The following is a 22,181-nucleotide window of genomic DNA, read 5'->3' as shown; positions in this document are numbered from 1 at the left end:
TATACCCATAGCTAACCTCTATGCAGAACTAAGAACCATGTGTGCCATTTGTGGTTGGATTGCTCACTTTTCCATAAATTTTTCTGGATGAAAAGGCTAAGATGAATTGTTTTGCACTACTTGTTGCCCACTCTGAATGCCAACTGCAATAGCTCCGCTTCAGCTGGGTGATAAAGGCTTGAGTGAAGGCAATCTGAAGGAGCGACTCTAATGATGGAGTGGGTGGAAGCCGAGACCACAGAAGAAACAGCAGATGGCTCCATTTTTTTCTCCTCTCAGACATTTGGTGAACTCTGCTCAAATGTGACACTTTTCATCTGTCTGAGAATCTCAGCCTGTCAAATAGCCAGCTCCCAAGGATTCACCGTGGGCTCCCTCGGCTCGTCAATGTTTTAGCAGAAAGCAATCTTGTGCAGACGTAGCCACAGGTCAAACCAAACCACTCACCTTCCATAGAGGCTTTTAAAGACTTCATTGAAAAAGAAATCACACTCTGGAGGTAAAACTGAAGTTGAAGCTTATTCAAAACACTTTAAACCCTCCAAAAGCTAAATAACCATCTTCCACTATATCTACATGTTCCTGAGATCAGCGGCTCTCAGTCTTAGTTAGAATTAAACCCAAAGCCACAATGTAAAAAACAATGTGGATAATGAAAAATTGTCTAAAATAGTCTTCCTGCACGTGAGGTATGATTGAATTCCCACAGGTGCTGGTTTATTAAGCAGCATGGTGACACAGAGCGATGTGGAGGCTGCCCTGGCCCATTAATGTATTTTCCTAGTTTGGAACAAATTGTTATTGCAACTCCACACTGGCTCGGCTGCAACTTGCGACTCTGAGCTGACACTCAATCACTGGGACAATTTAGTCCACAGTTGTCACCATGGCAACTCCCTGTCTTTCACCCCTTTCATCTAAAATTGGCCAAAGCTGTCATTTCCGCTCCCTCGCTCATTCATTTCTCAAATGGTGTGTAGATTGTTGATGATTGCCAATGTCAAAAAATCTCCAAAAATCACCACTCATTGACACTCCCACCTCCTGAGGTCCTTTTTTTAGAGAGGAGGGTTACAAGATGCGGCAAGTGCATATATACCGTATGAATACAGCCTTTCCCACTTCTGCCTGAGAAATTATTTAAAACCAGAAAAGCAGCCTGTGAATTATTGATGGCTGTGCTTTTTGCAGTGACCTGAATAATGGGAAGGCAAGCTTGACACATGTAACCATCGTGTTCTGTCCACTGAGTCATGCAAGCTGAGATGCTGCATATCCACCATGTTTTCTACAAAGTTTTTTTTTTTCTTTTCCCTCTTTTGTCCCCCTCTTACCTGATGTCAACAGGCATCACCGTGGACAAGAATGGCCTGATTTATTTTGTTGATGGCACCACAATCAGAAAAGTGGACCAGAACGGCATCATTTCCACTTTCCTTGGTTCCAATGACCTGACGTCGGCTCGCCCTCTGACCTGTGACAACAGCATGGACATCAATCAGGTGACTTTATACAGACAAGTGCCAGACAGTTGTTAATCCTGCCTGTATGCTCACACATAGCATGTCACAGCGCCACCTTCTGCCCCCGCGTTTCTATCACTCAGTTGCTCACTCATCATTGATATGCAGTGCTATGTAACTGCATATACTTTACATGTGCAATATAACTCATCTGTTCATGAATGATAACGTTTTTGAGCAATTGGTTTCTGAGTGAGAGCAAGACATGTAGGGTTTTTTTTTACTTTTTGGCATGCTGCTCTCACTGTCTGGAACCTTTTGCAATTAAATTTAAAGTTGCAAAAACTGGTCTCTTTCTCAGAATTTAAATCATTGCTGCAGAAACTGTGTGCTTTCTCTCTTCGGGCTGCTATTTGGGACATTATTAGAATTGGGATGTTTTAGTGTAATTCATTTATTGTTTATAGAGTAGCATTAGATCATTCTCATTTATATTGATGGTTTTAGATTGCCTCTTTTAGAATTTTTGTTTCATGATTTTATAATCCAATTTTTGTTCCGATTTTTGATTTTGTGAGATACTTTCTGTTGCTTTATGATGTTAGTAAAATTGTTATTGCTGCCTGCTAGGACACTCTTAAAAGGAGAACTTTAATCTAAGTAAGGATTTCCTGATTAAATAAATGTTAAATATAAAATAGGCACTTAGCTGACAGATCTTAACCAGAGAAACATATAGTGACATTAGCGAACCAAGCTCCAATTCCTAGAACACCAAGATTATAAGGTGCTTAGTGAAGAAAAAAACAGAGAAAATGTTCTTTTTGTTTTGCTCTCAACTTGACAAGAGCAGAGCATTTTCTTTGAAAGCACAGGAGGAAATATGTGCAAGGAGGAAGACGTGATTTCGGCAGGAAGTGGAGACATGAAGTGTTTATTGAAGAGATGAGTTTTCAGGTCATGGTAGATGATATGGAGGGAAGAATAATTACTCAGTTTGGGGCGCTTGTTTTGATGTGGCTGGAGCTGAATTAGTGTTTAGTGTTCCAGTAGAAATACTCAGGATTGAGGACACTTTACACCATACATGATAATGAAGCATCAGTCTGTAGTGAGTTTGCCGCAGATACAACCTTTTCTTCAGCAGCACCTGACGACAGCCGGCTTTGTCCATCTAAATTTACTTACTCCCTGCGAATGAGGAGACTTAAAAGCAGAGCCTTGACCCTACACAATAGGTTATAGCATTACAATACCATGGCACTTCATCCAAAGTACAAGTGCAGCTCTTTGTACTTAAACATTATTATCCCTCCTCATTTCACTCTGTTAGTTTTGAGATCTGACTTAAGATAAATAATGAAGAACAATAAAACGTAGAAAGACTTTAATTACATAAAAAAGGATGCGTTATGTCCTGTTTCTGCAGAAGGTGAACTCTTGAGTGTTGGCTGTTGAAAATTACATTGCCACAGGAACAGGTTCCCCCACCTCTTACATGTGCACACCAGACAGAAGACAGAGGTTTTTTTTGTTAGTTTTTTTTAACTAGCCAATTTACATTTTAATTAGATTTCTTATGTTCTAATGCAGATCAGCTTATAAAAAGAAAGACTACAAACAAAACACTTCAAAACTAGATAGGAATGACTGTAACAGTCCAAACCAAAATGACCCCGACTGCAGATATCACAAATATTCTTGTCTTATTGAGAGGTTAGATAACAATAGATATGCATTAACAGAAATAAGAGCTATGTAGAGTAAAGAGTAAAGGGTGTTTCTGGCAACATAAGAACATTTTTAATGTAAACAGAAGAGAAAGCAATCTGTGTGTGTGGGGGTGGTGAACATGGAGGGGGAAGAACATAAGAGAACATGAAGACAAAGGATGAAGCTTGTCACTTTTTGCTAATTAACCAAGTCATTTGGTTTGAGCCAATAAAGACATGGTTTTGGCGAGACGGTATGATCCTCAGGCATCCCAGCTAGAGAATTGGCTCCGTGCAGTTTAACTAGTGGCAGCCTTAAAGGCAGTGTGTTTTATTATTAATCACCCAGTGGAAAAGCACAATTCAGAAGCGTTTTGACAGTTTTAATGACACAGTTATGCATTTGAAGGCCAGGCCAGTCATTTGTGCTGTTACAAATAAGCTTTTTATTCACCGACACATTTTTGACAAGCAGACTGTAATGATTGGCTATGGTTAAAGCTTTGGATTGTACAATCTGTTAGTTCTTTCAAGATGTGGTTAATACTGCTCTAATTTTTTTGTGTGAAATATGTTTTACTTAATTTTGATTTAATTAGATACACTTAATTGATCACCCAATGGGGAGTCCCTCTCTCATGTTGCAGCACCAGTTAGTATAGCAGAAATGGTTAGAGGAAGGTATGCAAGCTCTGGGTTATTTTGGTAGCTATACTGCTGTATATATTGTATATGCCAAAGGTGTAGGAAATATTACATTTTTAAATGATATATGCTAAGTTAGACATGGAAATGGAAAGAGAAACCCTGTAACTAAAATGTCAGGTTTCATTCCCGCACCAGCCAATGTCTTCAATGTCATCAACTTGTTATTTCACCTATAGAGAAAGATGGATTAAAGTGATTTTCTGAGGAAAAAGATTATCCAGGGCTAGTGGAACAGTGTATAGCTTGAAAGCGCAGGACTTAGTCTGATTATAACTTTCTGACATATTCTGACAAGTCATTCTGGATATCGGTCTATACACGACTTTATACTGAAGATTTGTTCATTATAGTTGTGACTCTCATAATGTCACAGCATCACTAAATTGTTTTTTTAAATTTTTTTTACATGCTTGCAGATTTGAACATTTGGAAGGCACTTTATTGTTTATGAGTCCATGAACTGGGCTTGAGTTACTGCTGCTTGTTATTAAACCGAAAAAAAGATCAAAATTGATATTTATTTAAATAAATTATGAGTCATGATTACTTTGGTTAAGCAGCTATAACCTTTTATTTCAAATGAATGATGTTGATTTTGTGAAAAATACTAAGTTTAAAAAAAAGAAAAAAGAAAAACAGACAATAATCTAATTATGTCTTATATTTCAGGTGATTCTGGAGTGGCCCACAGACCTAGCAGTTAGCCCCATGGACAACTCGCTGTATGTCCTGGACAACAATATTGTGTTGCGCATTACAGAGAATGGTCAAGTGAGCATTGCAGCTGGCCGACCTATTCACTGCCCATTGGCTGGACTGGAGCGCGGTGTGGCCGGTGGTCAAAGGGCACAGTTAACCCCTCTAGAATCTGCTGTTTGCATCACTGTATCTTATCATGGGGCCATCTACATAGCAGAGACAGATGAAAGAAAGATGAGCAGAATCCGAAAGGTTTCTGTGGATGGTGAGATAACGCATTTGGCCGGGGCTCCCTCTGACTGCGATTGCAAGAATGATGCCAACTGTGACTGTTACCAGACAGGGGACGGCTATGCCAAAGATGCAAGGCTCAATGCTCCATCTTCTTTAGTGGCAGCTCCAGATGGAACCCTCTACGTGGCCGACCTGGGCAACATCCGCATCCGGGCCATATCCAGAAATGGGCCAACAGTGACTTCTAGTGCCAGTACATTTGAGGTGGCTTCCCCTGATGCCCAGGAGCTGTATGTGTTTGACAGCAATGGCACCCACCAACACACAGCAAGCCTGCTCACTGGTGACTTGAAATATACTTTTAGCTACAGTACAGAGAATGACATCACAGCTGTTACTGACAGCAGCGGAAACACACTGAGAATCCGTAGAGATCCTAACCGTACGCCAGTGCGTATCGTCGCCCCTGACAACCAGGTGATCTGGCTGAACATGGGCACCAATGGCGGACTGAAAACACTTACAGCACAGGGCCAGGAGCTAGTGCTTCTTACCTACCATGGTAACAATGGTCTGCTGGCTACCAAGACATCAGAGATTGGCTGGACAACTTTCTATGAGTAAGTATAATGGAGATTGGTAAGATCATTCTGTGGAAATTTTTTCATCACTTGCCAAAGTTGGACTGATTTAGGTTGCAATTCATTTAGGCTTTCTGGATCTGGAACGTGCCCATTGCTTATATCCAAACATACCTCCTACTTCTTGCATACCATTAAAACGATCTAAACAAATGCACTTTGCATTCTGGCAGATAATGTTTATAACTAAATAAATCAACCAAACAAACAAAAATCTGTTGATGAGGAGGCCGTACTAACAGCCTTGCAGTTGAAGAATTATTAAACAAACTTTTGTTTGAGCTTGTCACCTAATAGTGAACAGAGCTTGACACAAATATTTATATTCATTTTTTAATTATAAACTAAAACCTCAAGTATTACGTTACAAAGACAAAAAGGTTTGCTTTCTCTGTACGTGCATGAGTATAATCCTGTGTGTTCTTTCTTGTCTCACAGCTCAGGACAAGTTTACTCTATAATTGGTAACTGTACTTACCTGCAAACTGCTTTAGGGTGCGCATTTAATTGAAGCCTAATTATAAAATTTGCCTCAGATCTGTAAAATAGCCTAGTTAGACTATAATAACTCAATGTCTATAAAGGTATGCTACTTTTTCCTCTTATTTTCTACTTGACTAAAGTATCTTGAGTAGCATGTGTTCACATATGTTATGGTTAGAACAACAGAAGTTGGTTACGATAGGATGTTTTGATATGCATACGTTTAAAAACAAAAAGTAAAGTTAAACATAATGACCAACTCATGATTATATTTCTTTATTTTGAGCCACCAGGACACGGTATCATGACAACACTATTTTTGTAGCATGGCCTTTCAGTGACTGAATTTTTCTCCCTTGTGTAATTCCCTGTCATGTCACATTATGTCATGAGTGATCCTCACTATAACTAAAAAAAAATAAAAGCATTCAGTTGAGATTATAATGCCACATCAATCATCCAAATAATTGAATTCATTACAAGTCTATTTTTTTTGTATTATATAAAATAGATAGCTGATGAGATGTGTCATTCTCTCAGATCAAATATTTGGATTGCGCCTTGGGTTGATAGACGGCCCTTCATTCATGTAATGAAAATTGAACATATACAAAAAGGGGAAGAATGACATTTTAATTACAATAAAGTCAATGGTCTTACTCAACAAGTACAAAAGAGCTGATAATTGAATGCACTGTGGCACCAAGAGCGCTCATACATATCATTGCTTTGTCATTTGATGTTCTTTTTCTCAAACAGCTATGACAGTGAAGGACGGCTAATGAATGTGACGTTCCCCACTGGAATGGTGAATAACTTGTACACAGACATATACAGCGCTTTGACGGTCGACATTGAAAGCTCCATGACGGAAGAGGAAATCAGCATCACCACAAATACCTCAACCATCCGTGCCTTCTACACTCTGGCTCAGGGTAAGGCTATGACACTCGTCTTCCCGACTCAGACATCTATTTTGTAAGCAGTTATTTGTCACTGTTTCAGGGGTCGTCGGGGCAATGTTGAGTAAGCTTAAGTCATGTATCATTACAGCTCATAGGGTCTGACAGACGACAGTGTAAATGATTACTCTCTCAGTGTGCTGGTTTTTGGTGTCGGAGACACATCAACCTTGTATCTAAATGGTTTCTACTCTCTGCCAGAGCTAGATGGCCCAGTTATTTCAGCACATCTTTCATGTTCATTCTTTTTGTTGATTTTCTTTTTTTTTTTGAAATACCAAGGACTTAAAGCATAATGAAATACAACCAATAATTACCTCAGGACTGTGTCAATAACAATAACGCCTATACATCTTTCCTAAATTGTACTTTTTGTGTGCTATCAACAGACCAATGTAGAAGTAGCTATCAAGTGGGCTTTGACAACTCGCTGAGGGTTACCTATGCCAACGGAATGGACACCCACTATCAGACAGAGCCCCACATCCTGGCAGGTGCTGCCAACCCAACTGTAGCCAGACGCAACATGAGCTTGCCAGGGGAGAGTGGGCAAAACTTGGTTGAGTGGCGCTTCCGCAAAGAACAAGCCAGAGGGAAAGTTATCGTATTTGGACGCAAGCTTAGGGTAAGTTTGAATGTATTTTTATTTTATTTTTTTTTTGTCTTCCTTGTGGCATAGGCAAATTATCAGCTTCCCATGCATACAAAGGTGTGTGTTTTCTGCGGCCTTGCTTACCTCAGTGGTATGGCAGTGACTCTTATTAGGGACAGAAATCAACTGCACAATGTTACTGAGAGATGTTATTTTATGCCTGTGTCGCTGTCCGTATTACAACCATACAAAAATATTTCAGCAATTATTCCTTCCCATTGAAATTTATGAGTAACAGCAAGTGACTTAGTTCTTGATATACACTGTTATCAATATTCTAGTACTGTACATACGTCCACCTCTTCTTATTCATCCTCAGAATCTGACACTCAGATTTATGATTTACAGTACTTCATGAACTTAACTTGGGTGGTTACTTTGCCTCAGAGTAATTTTCGTCTCCACTAAATTTGTGATTTAAGTGTACCTGAACAATCGCCAGAGTGTCTCTCAGTTTAATGAGCCTCGGGAAGGAGGTGTTAATCTCTGTGACAGCTGTAGTGAAAATCCATGTGAATACAGTTTAAAGAGCCATTCAGACAAAGAACAGTTATAGCTAAACCAAAAATTTCTTCTTGATATTTCACTGTGTAATCAATGTATTTTTTTCAAGTATTGTTTTTCTGTCACAATATTGTAGGAGTAGTCGGTATTTTATGTCTAACATGTTCTTAAATCAAATCTTCCCCACAGGTGAACGGACGGAACATTCTTTCTGTCGATTATGATCGCACCCTGAGGACAGAGAAGATTTATGATGACCACAGGAAGTTCCTCTTAAAGATTATATACGACACAGCAGGCCACCCAGTGCTCTGGGTGCCCAGCAGTAAGCTACTGCCCGTTAATGTGAGCCGCACTAGCAGTGGGCAAATCAGTGCCCTGCAGAGAGGTCCCACCACTGAGAGACTCGAGTATGATAGCCAAGGCCGTCTGGTTTCCAGAGTGTTTGCTGATGGGAAGATATGGAGTTACACCTACCTTGAGCAGGTAAGAAAATACCAGAGGAAGCAATATGTAAGATATACTGTACAGCAGGCTAGTCATTATCACTACAGGGTAAAGAAAGACCCTGACATGTAGCAGAGGTCACCCTGAAGCGGCTTATTTTGCAATAATCACCAGCTCCATGTACATAATTCTGCTACTTACAGAGGTACTTGCCAAACACAATAATCATTTCATACTAATTGCAGATTGAGCACCATTTACAAGCTTTAGATATAAAAATATATAGAGGGATTACATACACGAGCTATACCTCACCCTAATTAAAATTAGACATTGGGTTGCAGCTAATGATGAATTTAGTACTTGAAGCTTCTACAAATTATTTCATCGATTCATCGTTTAAGAAGTACTTTTGCTTGGCGGCGGCCTGTGACGTTACAACCCAAACTCACAGCCCAACGCACGTGTGTACATTTACAGCAGAGGATTGACGCTTACTTTTGATAGCCTTCAACTCAACAATCAATCATGATTTCAGTTAAATGCTAAAGTTGCTGTTACTGTTACCTTGTCTGTGGTCCGCTCTGTGGACTTGATGATAGACCGGGTGCTTTCTGATCAGATGCTGTCCTGCTGTTCCGGTAGGCAACACAAGTTTTGTTACATGGTGGACAGACTGTAACATTACAGAGTTTGGACACTTTCTTTTTCATCCCTCTCTATTTTCTCTCTCTTCCTCCACTTGCAAAGAGCGCCATCATAATCAAGTTGTGTTCACACAGCGTAAGCGTGAAGTGCGACAGTAATAAATGTCCGTGTGAGACATTGCGCTATATAGTTATATGAATTAAACGAAGCGTTGATGCAAAGAATTTGCATCACTAAGCAATAGCCAAGCTATAATTCTATGAAATCCTGCAAGAGCACAGTTTTACACAAATTCAACGACTGTATTTACTCATTTGTTAAATTTGTGCTCCTCTCTGAACACCACATCTGAAAATGTGCAAATGTTTGAGCAAATCGTTGTTTTGTGATTTGTCTTTGTACTGTAGTATTCAGGTCTGCTCCTCTACAGTTTTCTTTGGAAATTATAGAAATATACTTCCTTGCTAAATACAATACACTGAGGCTAAATTATTTACATAGTGATTTAAAGAGTATATTATGCCACACATACACAAAAATAAAGATTGTAGAAATCTACTAATCATTTTGATCAGAAACGGACATAAATAAAATATCACTCTTCTGCTGTATTGCTCTATCCATCTCTTCCACAAAAATATCCTTTAGTTGTTTTGTAGAGCGCATTTAAGATTACACGGAGATGCTCAGCTATAAAAGCATGCAGAGATTTCCTCAGCCACTCCTGGCCACATCCTTTCGTTGCGTGACCTGGAGAGGCCATGTCAACACTCTTGACATAAGGAACACAGAGAGCTCAGGGAGCGCAGGGAACCTCGATGTAGCAACGGATGACTGGGCATGACATTTTAACAGAAAGGGTGGTAAACCTTTAGAAGACAGACCACACTCCAAACTGCATATCATTTTAATTAATTAAACTAGTCTCTGTGGGTAAGTGGAGTTAGAAGTAAACATTTCTTATGTCAGGTACTTTTGTATGTTAACTACCAGACAATCGTTAACAGTATTATATTTACATATTTGAAACAAAACAAAACAGTGTCCTTAGTAAATGTTCTTGACAAAAGCCATGTAGTATTTAACATCAATATATCATTTTCAAAGTAGTTGTGATCATTTTAAAACTAAAGCTGTGTATGCTGCATTAACAGATTAGACAAGGGACAGCACAACATGTAGCTGCTCTCTCACAACAGTGATAGCTCACACTACCTAGTGCATTTTTTATATACCGTTTCTCCTCTTCTTAAACAGGAAATTTCTGCTCACACTGCCTGCACTCAACCTTCCTGGCATTACACATATATTATGTATAAATATTATGCAACGCAAGAAAACACTTGCTATTTTGCTCTTTTCCCTCTAGTCCATGGTTCTCCTGCTCCACAGTCAACGGCAGTACATATTTGATTTCGACTCTCTGGACCGGCTTTCTGCTGTCACGATGCCAAGTGTAGCCCGCTACACCATGCAGACCATCCGTTCAGTGGGCTACTACAGGAACCTTTATCACCCTCCAGAGAGCAACGCCTCAGTGGCTGTGGACTACAGCGAAGATGGGCTCCTACTGAGAGTAGCACACTTCGGCACAGGCCGTAGGGTACTGTACAGATACCGCCGGCAGAATAAACTGTCAGAGATCCTGTATGACAGCACAAGGGTCAGCTTCACTTACGACGAGACAGCAGGTGTGCTGAAGACCGTCAACCTGCAAAATGAAGGTTTCATCTGCTCCATCCGTTATCGTCAAGTGGGTCCGCTGGTGGACCGGCAGATTTTCCGCTTCAGCGAGGATGGCATGGTAAATGCACGCTTTGATTACACCTATGACAGTAGTCTGCGCGTCACCAGCGTGCAAGGTGTCATCAACGAAACACCACTACCCATCGATCTATACCAGTTTGATGACATCTCAGGAAAGGTTGAACAGTTTGGGAAGTTTGGGGTGATCTACTATGATATAAATCAGATAATATCCACTGCAGTCATGACCTACACCAAGCACTTTGATGCACATGGACGAATAAAGGAGATCCAGTATGAGATATTCCGCTCACTCATGTACTGGATCACTTTCCAGTATGATGATGTGGGCCGAGTCACCAAGCGAGAGATCAAGATTGGCCCCTTTGCTAACACCACCAAGTACAGCTATGAGTATGATGTGGATGGCCAGCTCCAGACTGTGTACCTGAATGAAAAAGTGATGTGGCGCTATACGTATGACCTTAATGGAAATCTGCACCTTCTGAATGCAGGAAACAGTGCCAGACTTCTTCCTCTGCGCTATGACTTGAGAGACCGCATCACCCGCCTCGGAGATATCCAATACAGAATGGATGAAGATGGTTTCCTCCGTCAGAGGGGAGCAGAAATCTTTGAGTACAACTCCAAGGGACTCTTGGTGAGGGTCTACAGCAAGAGCAATGGCTGGACAATTCAGTATCGCTATGATGGACTCGGACGCAGAGTGTCTACCAAGACAAGCTTAGGCCAACACCTACAATACTTCTACGCAGACCTGAGCTACCCGGCCAGGATTACACATGTATACAACCACTCCAGTTCAGAGATCACTTCACTTTACTATGACCTCCAAGGCCACCTGTTTGCTATGGAGATCAGCAGTGGGGAAGAGTTCTACATCGCCTGTGATAACACCGGCACACCTCTGGCTGTCTTCACCAGCAACGGCCTCCTGGTCAAACAGCTCCAGTATACAGCGTATGGTGAGGTCTACTTCGACTCAAATCCAGACTTCCAGCTTGTGCTGGGGTTTCACGGAGGACTGTATGATCCCCTGACCAAACTACTGCACTTCGGAGAGCAGGATTATGATATCATGTCTGGAAGGTGGACTGTTCCAGATGTCTCTACTTGGAAAAAAGTTGGCAAAGAGCCAGCTCCTTTTAATTTATACATGTTTAGAAATAACAACCCCATCAGCAAAGTCCATGAAGTGAGAGAATACGTTGCAGGTAAGAGATATAGCAGTGGAATCTGCTGGTACTATTAATTTTTTAGGGCCATGAGTAATGATTATTTCCATTATCGATTTTACTGCAGATGAATTTCTCCATCCATTCATAAATCCATAAACTGTCAGAAAATAATTAAAAGTGTCCAAAATAATTTCAATCCTTATCCTTTTTATTTATATTCAATCCTTATCCTTTTTATTTGACCTTGAGCCCCAAGATATTCAGGTTACCATCATATCACAACTGAGAACAGTGAATGTTTGGCATTTTTGCTTGGTTAGTGTTATTATCAAATGTAGGGTTATTAATAACTGTTCTTCATACAGTTTTATATTTATATATTTCCTTTTATTTATTTTGTAATAATTAGCATTTACTTTGCAGCTTCCAGATTTTAAATAAAATCAATGAAATAACTGGCTGTGCATATCACAATCCTGCAACTTGATTTATTGATTGCTGTCGGGACATATAGAGATTTTCAATTAATATAACCAAAAATGGTTCCGAAATAAATTGCCTACACTAGATTTAAATGACATGTCAACCTCAGTATTTACTGGTCAAGAAATTGTGTTAAAACCTGCATTTTATTCGATCTCAATTTACAGTATAAATGTTTTATCAAAAAAAAAAAGTTTTCTAGTAAAAAAGTATGGTACTGTATTCATATTGTATTTTTAAAATGTCTGTCATTAATTTATTTTTCCTGCACAGATGTGAACAGCTGGCTTGTAACCTTTGGCTTTCATCTTCACAACACCATTCCTGGGTTTCCGGTTCCAAAATTTGATTTAAGCATGCCATCCTATGAACTGAAGAAGAGTCAGCTCTGGGATGATCTGCCGGTGAGTAAAAAGAATATCTATCAAGACTGCTGAACACAAAATAAATAGAATAGCAAAAAAGCAACTATTATACTCATCCAGCCAACAGCCAACATGCTTTTGAAAGCATAGGGGATCAGATGACAAAAAATGAATAAATTTTTTCATTTCTTTGTTTTTCTCTTGCGTCAGTATTTTGAAGCTGTCATTTCTTAATTGGATTGCTATGTATTTCATAGAATATCAATTTTAATTGGGCTATATTTGCATAACAATACGCATAATAAGCACAAAGTCTACTTTCCTCTGTCTTGTTCCTTTTAGTTACCAGTTGAACAGCTTTTAACACTGTCTAACTTTTATGTAATATTTTGGTGTTGCTACTGTTAAAACAATCTTTTGCAGCTATTTATGCTAGGCTTCTTTGGTCTAAGGCATTAACACAAGTGTTATTGTAAAATTGTCATGGGGGATTTATCTACTTTTGGCTTGAGAACACAACTTGAAAACACCATTATCTTAGACGGGGATGAAAAACTCTCTGAAGCAGAGCAGTAGCTGGTTCTAAATGGCCTGGAGAGTCAGGTTCTGCCATGTTCATGCGTTAACGTTTCACTGCACTTTTCCTGCAGTCTATCTCTGGGGTCCAGCAGGAAGTAACCAGACAAGCACATTCTCTCTTGTCATTTGAGAGACTGCCAGAGGTCCATCTCAGTCGAGGTCGCAGAGGTGAAAAGTCTTGGCTGTGGTTCTCAGCGGCAATGTCTCCCATCGGAAGAGCGGTTATGTTTGCTATCTACAAAGGCAGTGTTCACACTCACACACTCAATGTGGCCAGTGAGGATTGTATCAAGGTTGCAACAATCCTCAACAACGCTTTCTATTTGGAAGACCTCCACTTCACTATAGAAGGCCGGGACACACACTACCATGTCAAACCAGGCCTTCCAGATGCTGACCTTGCTGCATTACACCTCACTAGTGGACACAAGACTTTGGAGAATGGTGTCAATGTGACCGTTTCCCAGTCCACCACAGTCATGGATAGTCGAACTCGGCGTTTCGCAGATGTGGAGATTCGTGCTGGTGCACTAGCTCTTCATATCCGCTATGGATCCACTGTGGATGAGGAGAAAGCACGGGTTGTTGAGCTTGCTCGTCTGCGTGCCCTTGCAGGTGCGTGGGCAAGAGAACAACAGCGAGTGCGAGATGGTGAGGAGGGGGTCCGCCCCTGGACTGAGGGCGAGAAGAGGCAGCTCTTAAGTAGCGGAAAGGTTTTGGGGTATGACGGCTACTATGTGCTCTCCATTGAGCAGTACCCAGAATTAGCAGACAGCGCTAATAACATCCATTTTCTTCGGCAAAGTGAAATTGGGAAAAGGTAACAATACGCGGTGCATTTTCTGCCAAAGAGACTTGGTTTTGGTAGAGACATAATTGGACAAACTGAAAAGCAGCTGTAAACAGTGGTTGCTATATGTACCCTGAGTGTCGATGTGTTTTTGTAAAAAAAAAAAAAGTCAAAAGAAAAATAGACAAAGAAACAAATACACGGGGTCTAAAGCAATGCTGTGCATTGTGACCTAGGGACTACAGAGTAAATGTATAACAACACCAAGCCTTAACATGGCAATTACAGGTCATTTCTTCTGTTGCACAAGCCTTTTGGACTCTGGACTCTGAAGCAGATGAAACAGTGAGCTAATATAGGTGTTTTATGGGTTTTTCTTTTGTTTGTATTTTCATCAAGAAAGGTCTGGTTCAACAGAAAGTATTATAATTGCAAAGGAAATGTTTACATTATGCATATCTGCACTTCTCTAGAAGTACGGGGCTCGAGAGTTCACACTCCTAGAGCAAGCTATGTCCTTGAGCAAATGTTTGTTTTGGACGTTAGAGATATCCTCACTAAACAACCACTATGTATGCCAGATTTAGCACTGTAAACATCAAAATGTCTTATTCTCTTTGAGATGTTTTTAAACAGAACAAAGTTTCCATGTTTAAATACCCAATATTCATTGTGAAAAAAAAGGACAGTAAAGGTATAACGAACTCTGTTGGGGGGAGGCACAGATGTGTCTTGGATTGCACAGGGACACCATGTTTTGTAAATTATGCAAGAGTTTTATGTTGTTTTTTTTAAGAAACTGAATAAATGTCTGTACTAGTCATATTTACAGTAATTCATGTTGTGTTTATACATGACAAAGTCCAAATGATTTTCTTTTATTTTCTCTGATTTTTCAGACATGCATTGTTTTCTTTTTTACATTTCTCCTAATATGGCTAATGTGAGGCTTCTTCACAATGGTCTGTTTTAAGTAATTAACAGAAACCTGTGCATGTAGTGACAAGTATTTACAAGTGGTGATGTATCTATAACATGCAGTCAACTATTTTTTTCCACTACATTTAATGTTTATTGGGCATAATGCCTTTTGACCTGGCTTCCTGTCCAATGAATATTTCATCAACACCAATATTTCATGAACCCATCTCACATAAACAAAGTTCCAGTGGATCCAAATATAGATTACATCCATGTTCTCGGTAGGTATAATTTCTTTGAATGTTAAATTCACTCATGGATTAAAATGATATCTGGGTTCTTTTTGGTGTGTTGTTTTTTTAAGATTTGAACAAACTTCTGCCTTTTTGTTGTCATCTTACAAATCTATTGCTTTGTTTTGAATGAAGACAAGTGAGAAAAATGTGTTATTAGATAGCGGTTTACTCAGACACTAATCTTTCCAAATAATTATGTATGCATGGTCTGCGAATTCCAAAAATTCCAAAATCACATAAAACATCTTCTGAGCTACAAAGCCAAAGGGGACAAATCCAACGTTCATATAAAATCAGCTGCTTGAAGCTGTTTTGAACTGGGGTGTTAATTGTAACTAACCTGAAGTGATCAGTCAGCATTTTAGGTTTTAAGGTATAACTTTATGCGAGAACATTTGATAGTTACATTTTTTAAATTAAGTCTGGGCTGTGATACGCATTCCCACATTCATCAAAGCACAGAGTTCTGATGGTGGAGTGTATAATTCTGAAAACGACCCCTTCGTATGAAAGTGATTTCTTTTTCATGGTAAACTTCAAACAGCATTTTAAAACAAACACAAGGTTGTTTTATGCTGTTGACCTCCCCTCTGCTACGCCAGCATCCCACAGATTCTTTATGTAGTTTCAGAAATTTTAGAATATTTTATGACATATAGTGCTCAACAAAGCTACTTCTGAAATACATACTTTAAAAGTTATCAGACTTCCTTAGGGTATATCACACCCTTCACCACCAACCTATAATGAAATGTCTTAATAAAGTTCCCCTGTGAGCCATTGTCAATTGTACCTTTACACTGAAATTACAGTGAACTTAAACAAACCAGTTTGTTATGATATATCCATACAGTTTCAAACCCCACCAAAACCCTGTTGAAATCTTCAAATACAAACTCTGATCTGACAAATATAAAGCATTCAAATGTTTCATTCTCTGAAAAGTCCTATGATGCTCCCTAGTGGTATAAATTGCATAGTTCATAAAGTCATCCTGCTGACTGTTTATTTACATACCATTCAGCACTACATATTGTAACCCCAACCATCACTGTACTTTCAGAGAGGTCAGAAAAAACTGCTGCTTTGAGCCCCAAATTCAAATAATTCAGTCAAATTCTAGTGATTAGTGCGGCAGATGTTGGGGAATGACTAAAAATCACTTCTGGATAATTCAGGATAATTTAATGTGACATCAATAGCAATAAATAAACCATAATATTTAAACGATACTACTGCTGCAGTATCACACTGTGACCACAGTTGGCACTGACACTGCGTTTTCTTGAAAGGCTTTTTATGAGAGATGGCTAGACTTTGCATGAACATGCAATATCTACACCGGAACAATGGAAAAATAAGGCATGTTTCATAATTCAATAGAGCCTCATTCTGTGCATGTAACACAAAAGGTAGCCATATGGAATCACACTGTCAAACATCAAACAATCAAACATTACATCACTGAAATGGATGTTACACATCATAGATGATGCTCGAGTATTTAATGGGTTGATTGTAACTTTTGAGCATAAGTCAATAAATGTCAAAATGGTTGTTGAAGTGAAACTATCTGTAACTACATTTTGCATCCATGGAGGTTTAAATATAGTGGACATACGAAAAAAAGGTTTGGACTCAAGTTTTGAATTTCAGTCAAATTCAATTACAATCATGACATAGAGCTGAGAGTAAGCAAAGCTCCAGTAATTTAAAATTGTTGAATTTACAGTAGTAATACATCAATCAGTGAAGTAACATTAGAAATGTGCTATCGGGTGCATCATCCAAGCTGATTAGATAATTATGAACACATGGAATTGTCAAACAGATTGAGCTCTCTAATGAGCTTCTAGTAAATAAAATAGCTGATTGCTTCTCCAAGGGGCATCACACATTTTAAATCTTCAATTACCATTCCCCTTCTTTGACAGTATACATTTGAACAAATAATCTGCATGTGATTTTGTAAAAGCCATCTCAGTGTGGATGTCCTTCCATGACTTTTACCAGACGTGCTTTTTCTGCCAACCAGAGTTCACATTCACGTTTATCATGATTGCTTTTATTCACCTTCAGCTGAAAACTTGTGGACTTCCTCTGCGACAAAATATCAACAAGACCTGTAGAGGTAAATTAAATTTGAGGTATGCCAAAACTCCATCTCACATGAATTGAAGTATTTATTTGCAGGATTTTAAAATACACAGTATGAATTTAACGGTGGCAGAGTTAAACCTAGGATAATATAGGAGGGGTTTTCTCCGAGACTCATGATACCAGATAATATGGATACAATACATTAAAAAGGCAATGCACATACAATTTCCAATATTCCATTCAGTTTGTGAACCAAATGTGTTTGGATGTAATAAATCAAAAAGGAACAGTGGAAAGGCTTGGTATAATAGTACTACAATGAATCTAGCATCTGCACTCATGGACCTGTAAGTATTTTGTTACATTCTGTGTACTATACAAACCAATTTAATATACATTTACTGCAAAGTGGAAGAAACCCTATTTCTACCTGGAGATTGCTGTACAGGTGCCAAAATTCAGACACAAACTGCTGACATTTACTTCAAACCTATGCTTCAAACACATGGACAATGTTTGAACTACAGTCGTCAAGAAGGGCCAGCAGGTTTTGTTTTTTTGTGATCACAGAATAATTATTTTATGATCTCGACATGACAAGCTTTGTTCTGCGCTTTGACAAACGCTCTGTTTTCTTGTGTACACGATAACAACGTTGTGATCTTGACATGAACTAAAATGTCATGCTGTGATTATTAGATACAAATGTATTCTGATGTGGTAATCACTTATAAGCAGTACAGCAGTTTCTACCACTTATGTTATATATTAGATTTGTATATTATAATATTTTCACATAATAGTGTTTAGTGACTCAAACTGCATAAGTGACTGTAATGTTTCTATATTTATATAATGTAAATTAATGGTTAGTCTACAATATAATGACTTCGGATCAAACACCGCTGGCTGGTTGCCTTTACTTTGTTCAATTCATTCCATTACACTTGAATACAATGAAACAGTGTCATTCCAAGATAAAAAAAATAAAATGTATATATATATATATATATATATATATATATATATATATATATATATACATACAATAACTGTTCAAATATTTCAAATTATGTAAGAGGCAAGTACATATAAACTGTAAACATATCGACAATCAGAAATAGTAATAATGTAAAGATGTTTTTCTTTGATTATATCTGATATCTTCTGATTACATTTGATCATCAGAATCTTGAAACATCTTAATCTAAACATCTAATTACGTAATGTTCACTAGAAGATTGGGTTAGTTTAAGTTACGAGATCAAAAAATAATTGTTTAAAAAATTTTTACTATGCAATTATTTAAACAGTTATTGCTAATAAGGTGGCTAGTACACAAGCACAAAGAGCAACATGTAGATCTTACTTTTAATATATTTGTTGCTTTTTGACAGTTTTATTTTACACTTTAGTTTAAATATATTATGTTTGGAGTTACTGTAGTTAAAGCTCTTAAAATGATGGTTTGAGAGTACAAAAATTAAAACTGATAGGAAGATAAAGTCAGAGGTAGCCGATGGCATTGCTGACACTTGACACACCTAGAGCACAGCAGCAGATTTGAAGGACAAGGAGCATACACAGAGGAAAAGTTTAACTTTCATTGGGGATTTTACATGGCAGTAAGCCAAAAACAGGCCTGGCTTTCTTTTAATCAGTGACTCACTCAGACCTTGGAGATGTGTGCGTACTGACACGTGAGTCATATCAGTGAGATGGACAGGTCTGTAAAAGCTTCGGAGATTTACACTGATTATCTCATCTCGTCTCACACATCTTATCCACTGCACCCCTTTTTCTGACTCGCATCACTTTCTTCCCAGCTAAAGGGGCACCAGAACAAAGCATTTTGGCGGTGCTTCTGCTCTTCTTGTTCAGTCTGCAGCCTTATATCGCTTGTACCATGTCCCAATTCAGAAATAGCTGCTTGTTATCATCCCTCTGATCTTCTGAGGACAGTTGCACAGGCTGTACTAGAGAACTCTACAAAGGGATAAACAAGGGCACTAATGATCTTGAAGAGATTTAGATAGTGGATTGTGGATTGTGGATTCTGAGTCATACACTGATGAAACTGGGTTAACTGTTGTTCAAAAAGAATGTGCTAGTTGCGATTGACAGTGTGTTGTGTGGTTCGGGTATCCTCAACCAATCTAGCCAATTGTGAATGAAAACAAACAAAACCCAATAATACATGCCTTACAGAAATTACATTTTCAGCTTCAAACAAGCTTTGGATGGCCACAATCACCAGCTCTAAATGTATGTATATCTGATTCACCAATTTCACAGCTACAAACACAAACATAAGCTCAGTGTACATACTTTAAGAACATTATGTAATGTCAATACACTCTCAATAACCTTGGAAGCACACATCTCCAATGATGTTCACTGAGGTAAATTAAATATTAACCAAATTGTAAATATTTACAGATGAGTCCAATGACCTACAGAGTGGCATCAGTGATTCACGGAGATCTTTGTGATAGAGGAGAAGTTAACACAGAAAGGCTTCAACTTACACTTATGACTCATTGTTTATGCTTTTGTGATTGTTAATGATTCAGTCAGTTAGAAATCATGAAATTATTTAGTTTAGTTGTGTACTAATCAATTCATAACTTAGATATTTTTATCAAAGCAACCATAATATTTGCATTTCCTAGATGTGTTTCATTTTAATCAAAGAAAGCACTTAATTTATGATCAGAAAGAAACACATGAGAACCAACGTCATTTTGTTGGGTAGAGCCAGAGACGTTGCTGAGTTATCACAGAGGAGTGACAGTAAGTTGTGCGAGGAATTGTATCTATGTGGCCAGATCCTCCTTTTTCACAGGATAAAGTTCAGGGTGCCTATAATAGCTAACTTATCAGAAGGTGTCCTTGTTTAATAGCGCCTCCTAGCAGGAAAAAGTGTAACAACATAAGATTCCGCCTTTACTTCATAACCAATCGGGGACTTTCACTAACTTCTGTATTTTGATCATTGACCAAACAAAAACATCACATCCCATCAGGAGGAGCTTTCTATGAAAGAAATGTCTTTGTTTGTATTCGATTTGTATTTGTATAGTTTTTTCTGCAAAGTAGAGATCTCCGTCCTGTGTTTGGTTCCTACAGACCTGATAGTGGTTATTTTGTTAAAGTTATCAAAGGCTGAACAAGGGAAAGACAATCAACCACATAACAATAATGTCAACATAGTTACAAACAACATAAGCCCTTTTAACTGGCAATTTTTCTTTGCGCGCTTTACAGTATGAGGATGTGTATTTAGTATTACATTTTAAACCTTTTAGATCACACCCCATCATATTGTGCACCTATTTAACAACATATGCCTGTTTTCCCTTTTTTTAAAAACAAAAAATTTATTTCTTTCTATTTCTATCAAAATCCAATCTTGTTTTCTTCCAGTAAAACAAAATTATGTGTGCTTACTAAGCTTGAACTTGCCAGTTTCAACGAATAATATCAATACATCACAATCAATGTTTTAGCGGCACAGAGCTAAGATTCAATAGTTAGCTAGTGAGCAACAGAATGGTATGTTTTGGGTGTGTCTTCGGGTGTTCGCCACCTCAAACCTTGTTTGGCAGCACAATATATTGTTCCAGCATCGACAATGTAACGTGCATATGCACAATAGTCACATCGCAGGATATGTCATATCAAGCAAGTCAAATTAACTCAAACACCTCAACTGCTCAACACAAAAGGAAAATTACCACAGTTCTCATTTTCCAAGATTAATCTACAAGAGAAGTGTGTCTGATGTAACATAATTTACAATGAACTAATTAGTAATGAACTAATGAAGTTTTATTTTTTTCCTTTTGTTTAAAATGTTTACTGCATTAAAACTAAAAAAGAATGGTATAAGTGAGAGAAAAGCTGTGGTGCAGGCGGTAAGGCACCAGTCGTATTTATCACCGCTCTCCACCAGGACAGGCATTGACTTTATACAGGAAATGAAAGTTGAGATGGAAGGATGGTTTAACGTTATTGTATTCAGGAGATAAATGTGTATGGGTGTGGTTTCTGTCAGTAAATAAAGAAATTAAAACAATGAGTACAATACTGTTTGTTACATATACTGTAAATCATACAACACTCATTATCTGAACAGGAATATGTGAGAATATACTGTCTAATGCACAACTAAAATGAGAGCAATATAAACCCCACACCTGTAATTAATGCTCATATAACGAGAGTTACGTCTAGTAACTACCACGGTCCGTGCCTAAGTATAATTCATCTGCAGTTGTTAACATTGTATAATGAAAAATGCCAGTTTAGGGGGTATTACCTAATTTCATTATGTGCTCTAATACAAGTGCAAACGTATGTTGACCCATGCGTACCAAAGCGTTGGCTTGTTCCATTATCCACATTGTAAAATTGAAATTGAACGATGAAGTCCAAAACCGGAAACAGAGACCGCTCACCTTGTGTGTAGGGAATACCTGTCTCTAGCCTCTGGATTTCAAAAACGGTCATTTAGGATAGCTAAACTTAATAAATAAACAAAAACCCT

General features: G+C 38.4%; 1 protein-coding gene across 4 annotated transcripts in view; it reads left to right on the top strand.

Annotated features, from left to right (window-relative positions):
- si:dkey-237h12.3 (teneurin-3) overlaps positions 1-15,553 on the top strand; it is a 135,099-nt gene extending 119,546 nt beyond the window's left edge. For all 4 annotated transcript variants that reach the window (XM_046030484.1, XM_046030485.1, XM_046030486.1 and 1 more), the window contains 8 exons: positions 1,348-1,502; positions 4,553-5,436; positions 6,700-6,875; positions 7,292-7,527; positions 8,248-8,544; positions 10,523-12,134; positions 12,855-12,985; positions 13,597-15,553. In XM_046030484.1, the coding sequence (XP_045886440.1) occupies positions 1,348-1,502; positions 4,553-5,436; positions 6,700-6,875; positions 7,292-7,527; positions 8,248-8,544; positions 10,523-12,134; positions 12,855-12,985; positions 13,597-14,349 (4,244 nt within the window). In that variant the 3' untranslated portion in view covers positions 14,350-15,553. The remainder of the gene's footprint in view (positions 1-1,347; positions 1,503-4,552; positions 5,437-6,699; positions 6,876-7,291; positions 7,528-8,247; positions 8,545-10,522; positions 12,135-12,854; positions 12,986-13,596) is intronic.
- The last annotated feature ends 6,628 nt before the right edge of the window (positions 15,554-22,181 follow it).

The sequence above is a fragment of the Micropterus dolomieu genome, linkage group LG19 (assembly GCF_021292245.1).
Source record: "Micropterus dolomieu isolate WLL.071019.BEF.003 ecotype Adirondacks linkage group LG19, ASM2129224v1, whole genome shotgun sequence".
NCBI lineage: Eukaryota > Metazoa > Chordata > Actinopteri > Centrarchiformes > Centrarchidae > Micropterus > Micropterus dolomieu.
This window is presented reverse-complemented; position numbering and strand designations above follow the sequence as displayed.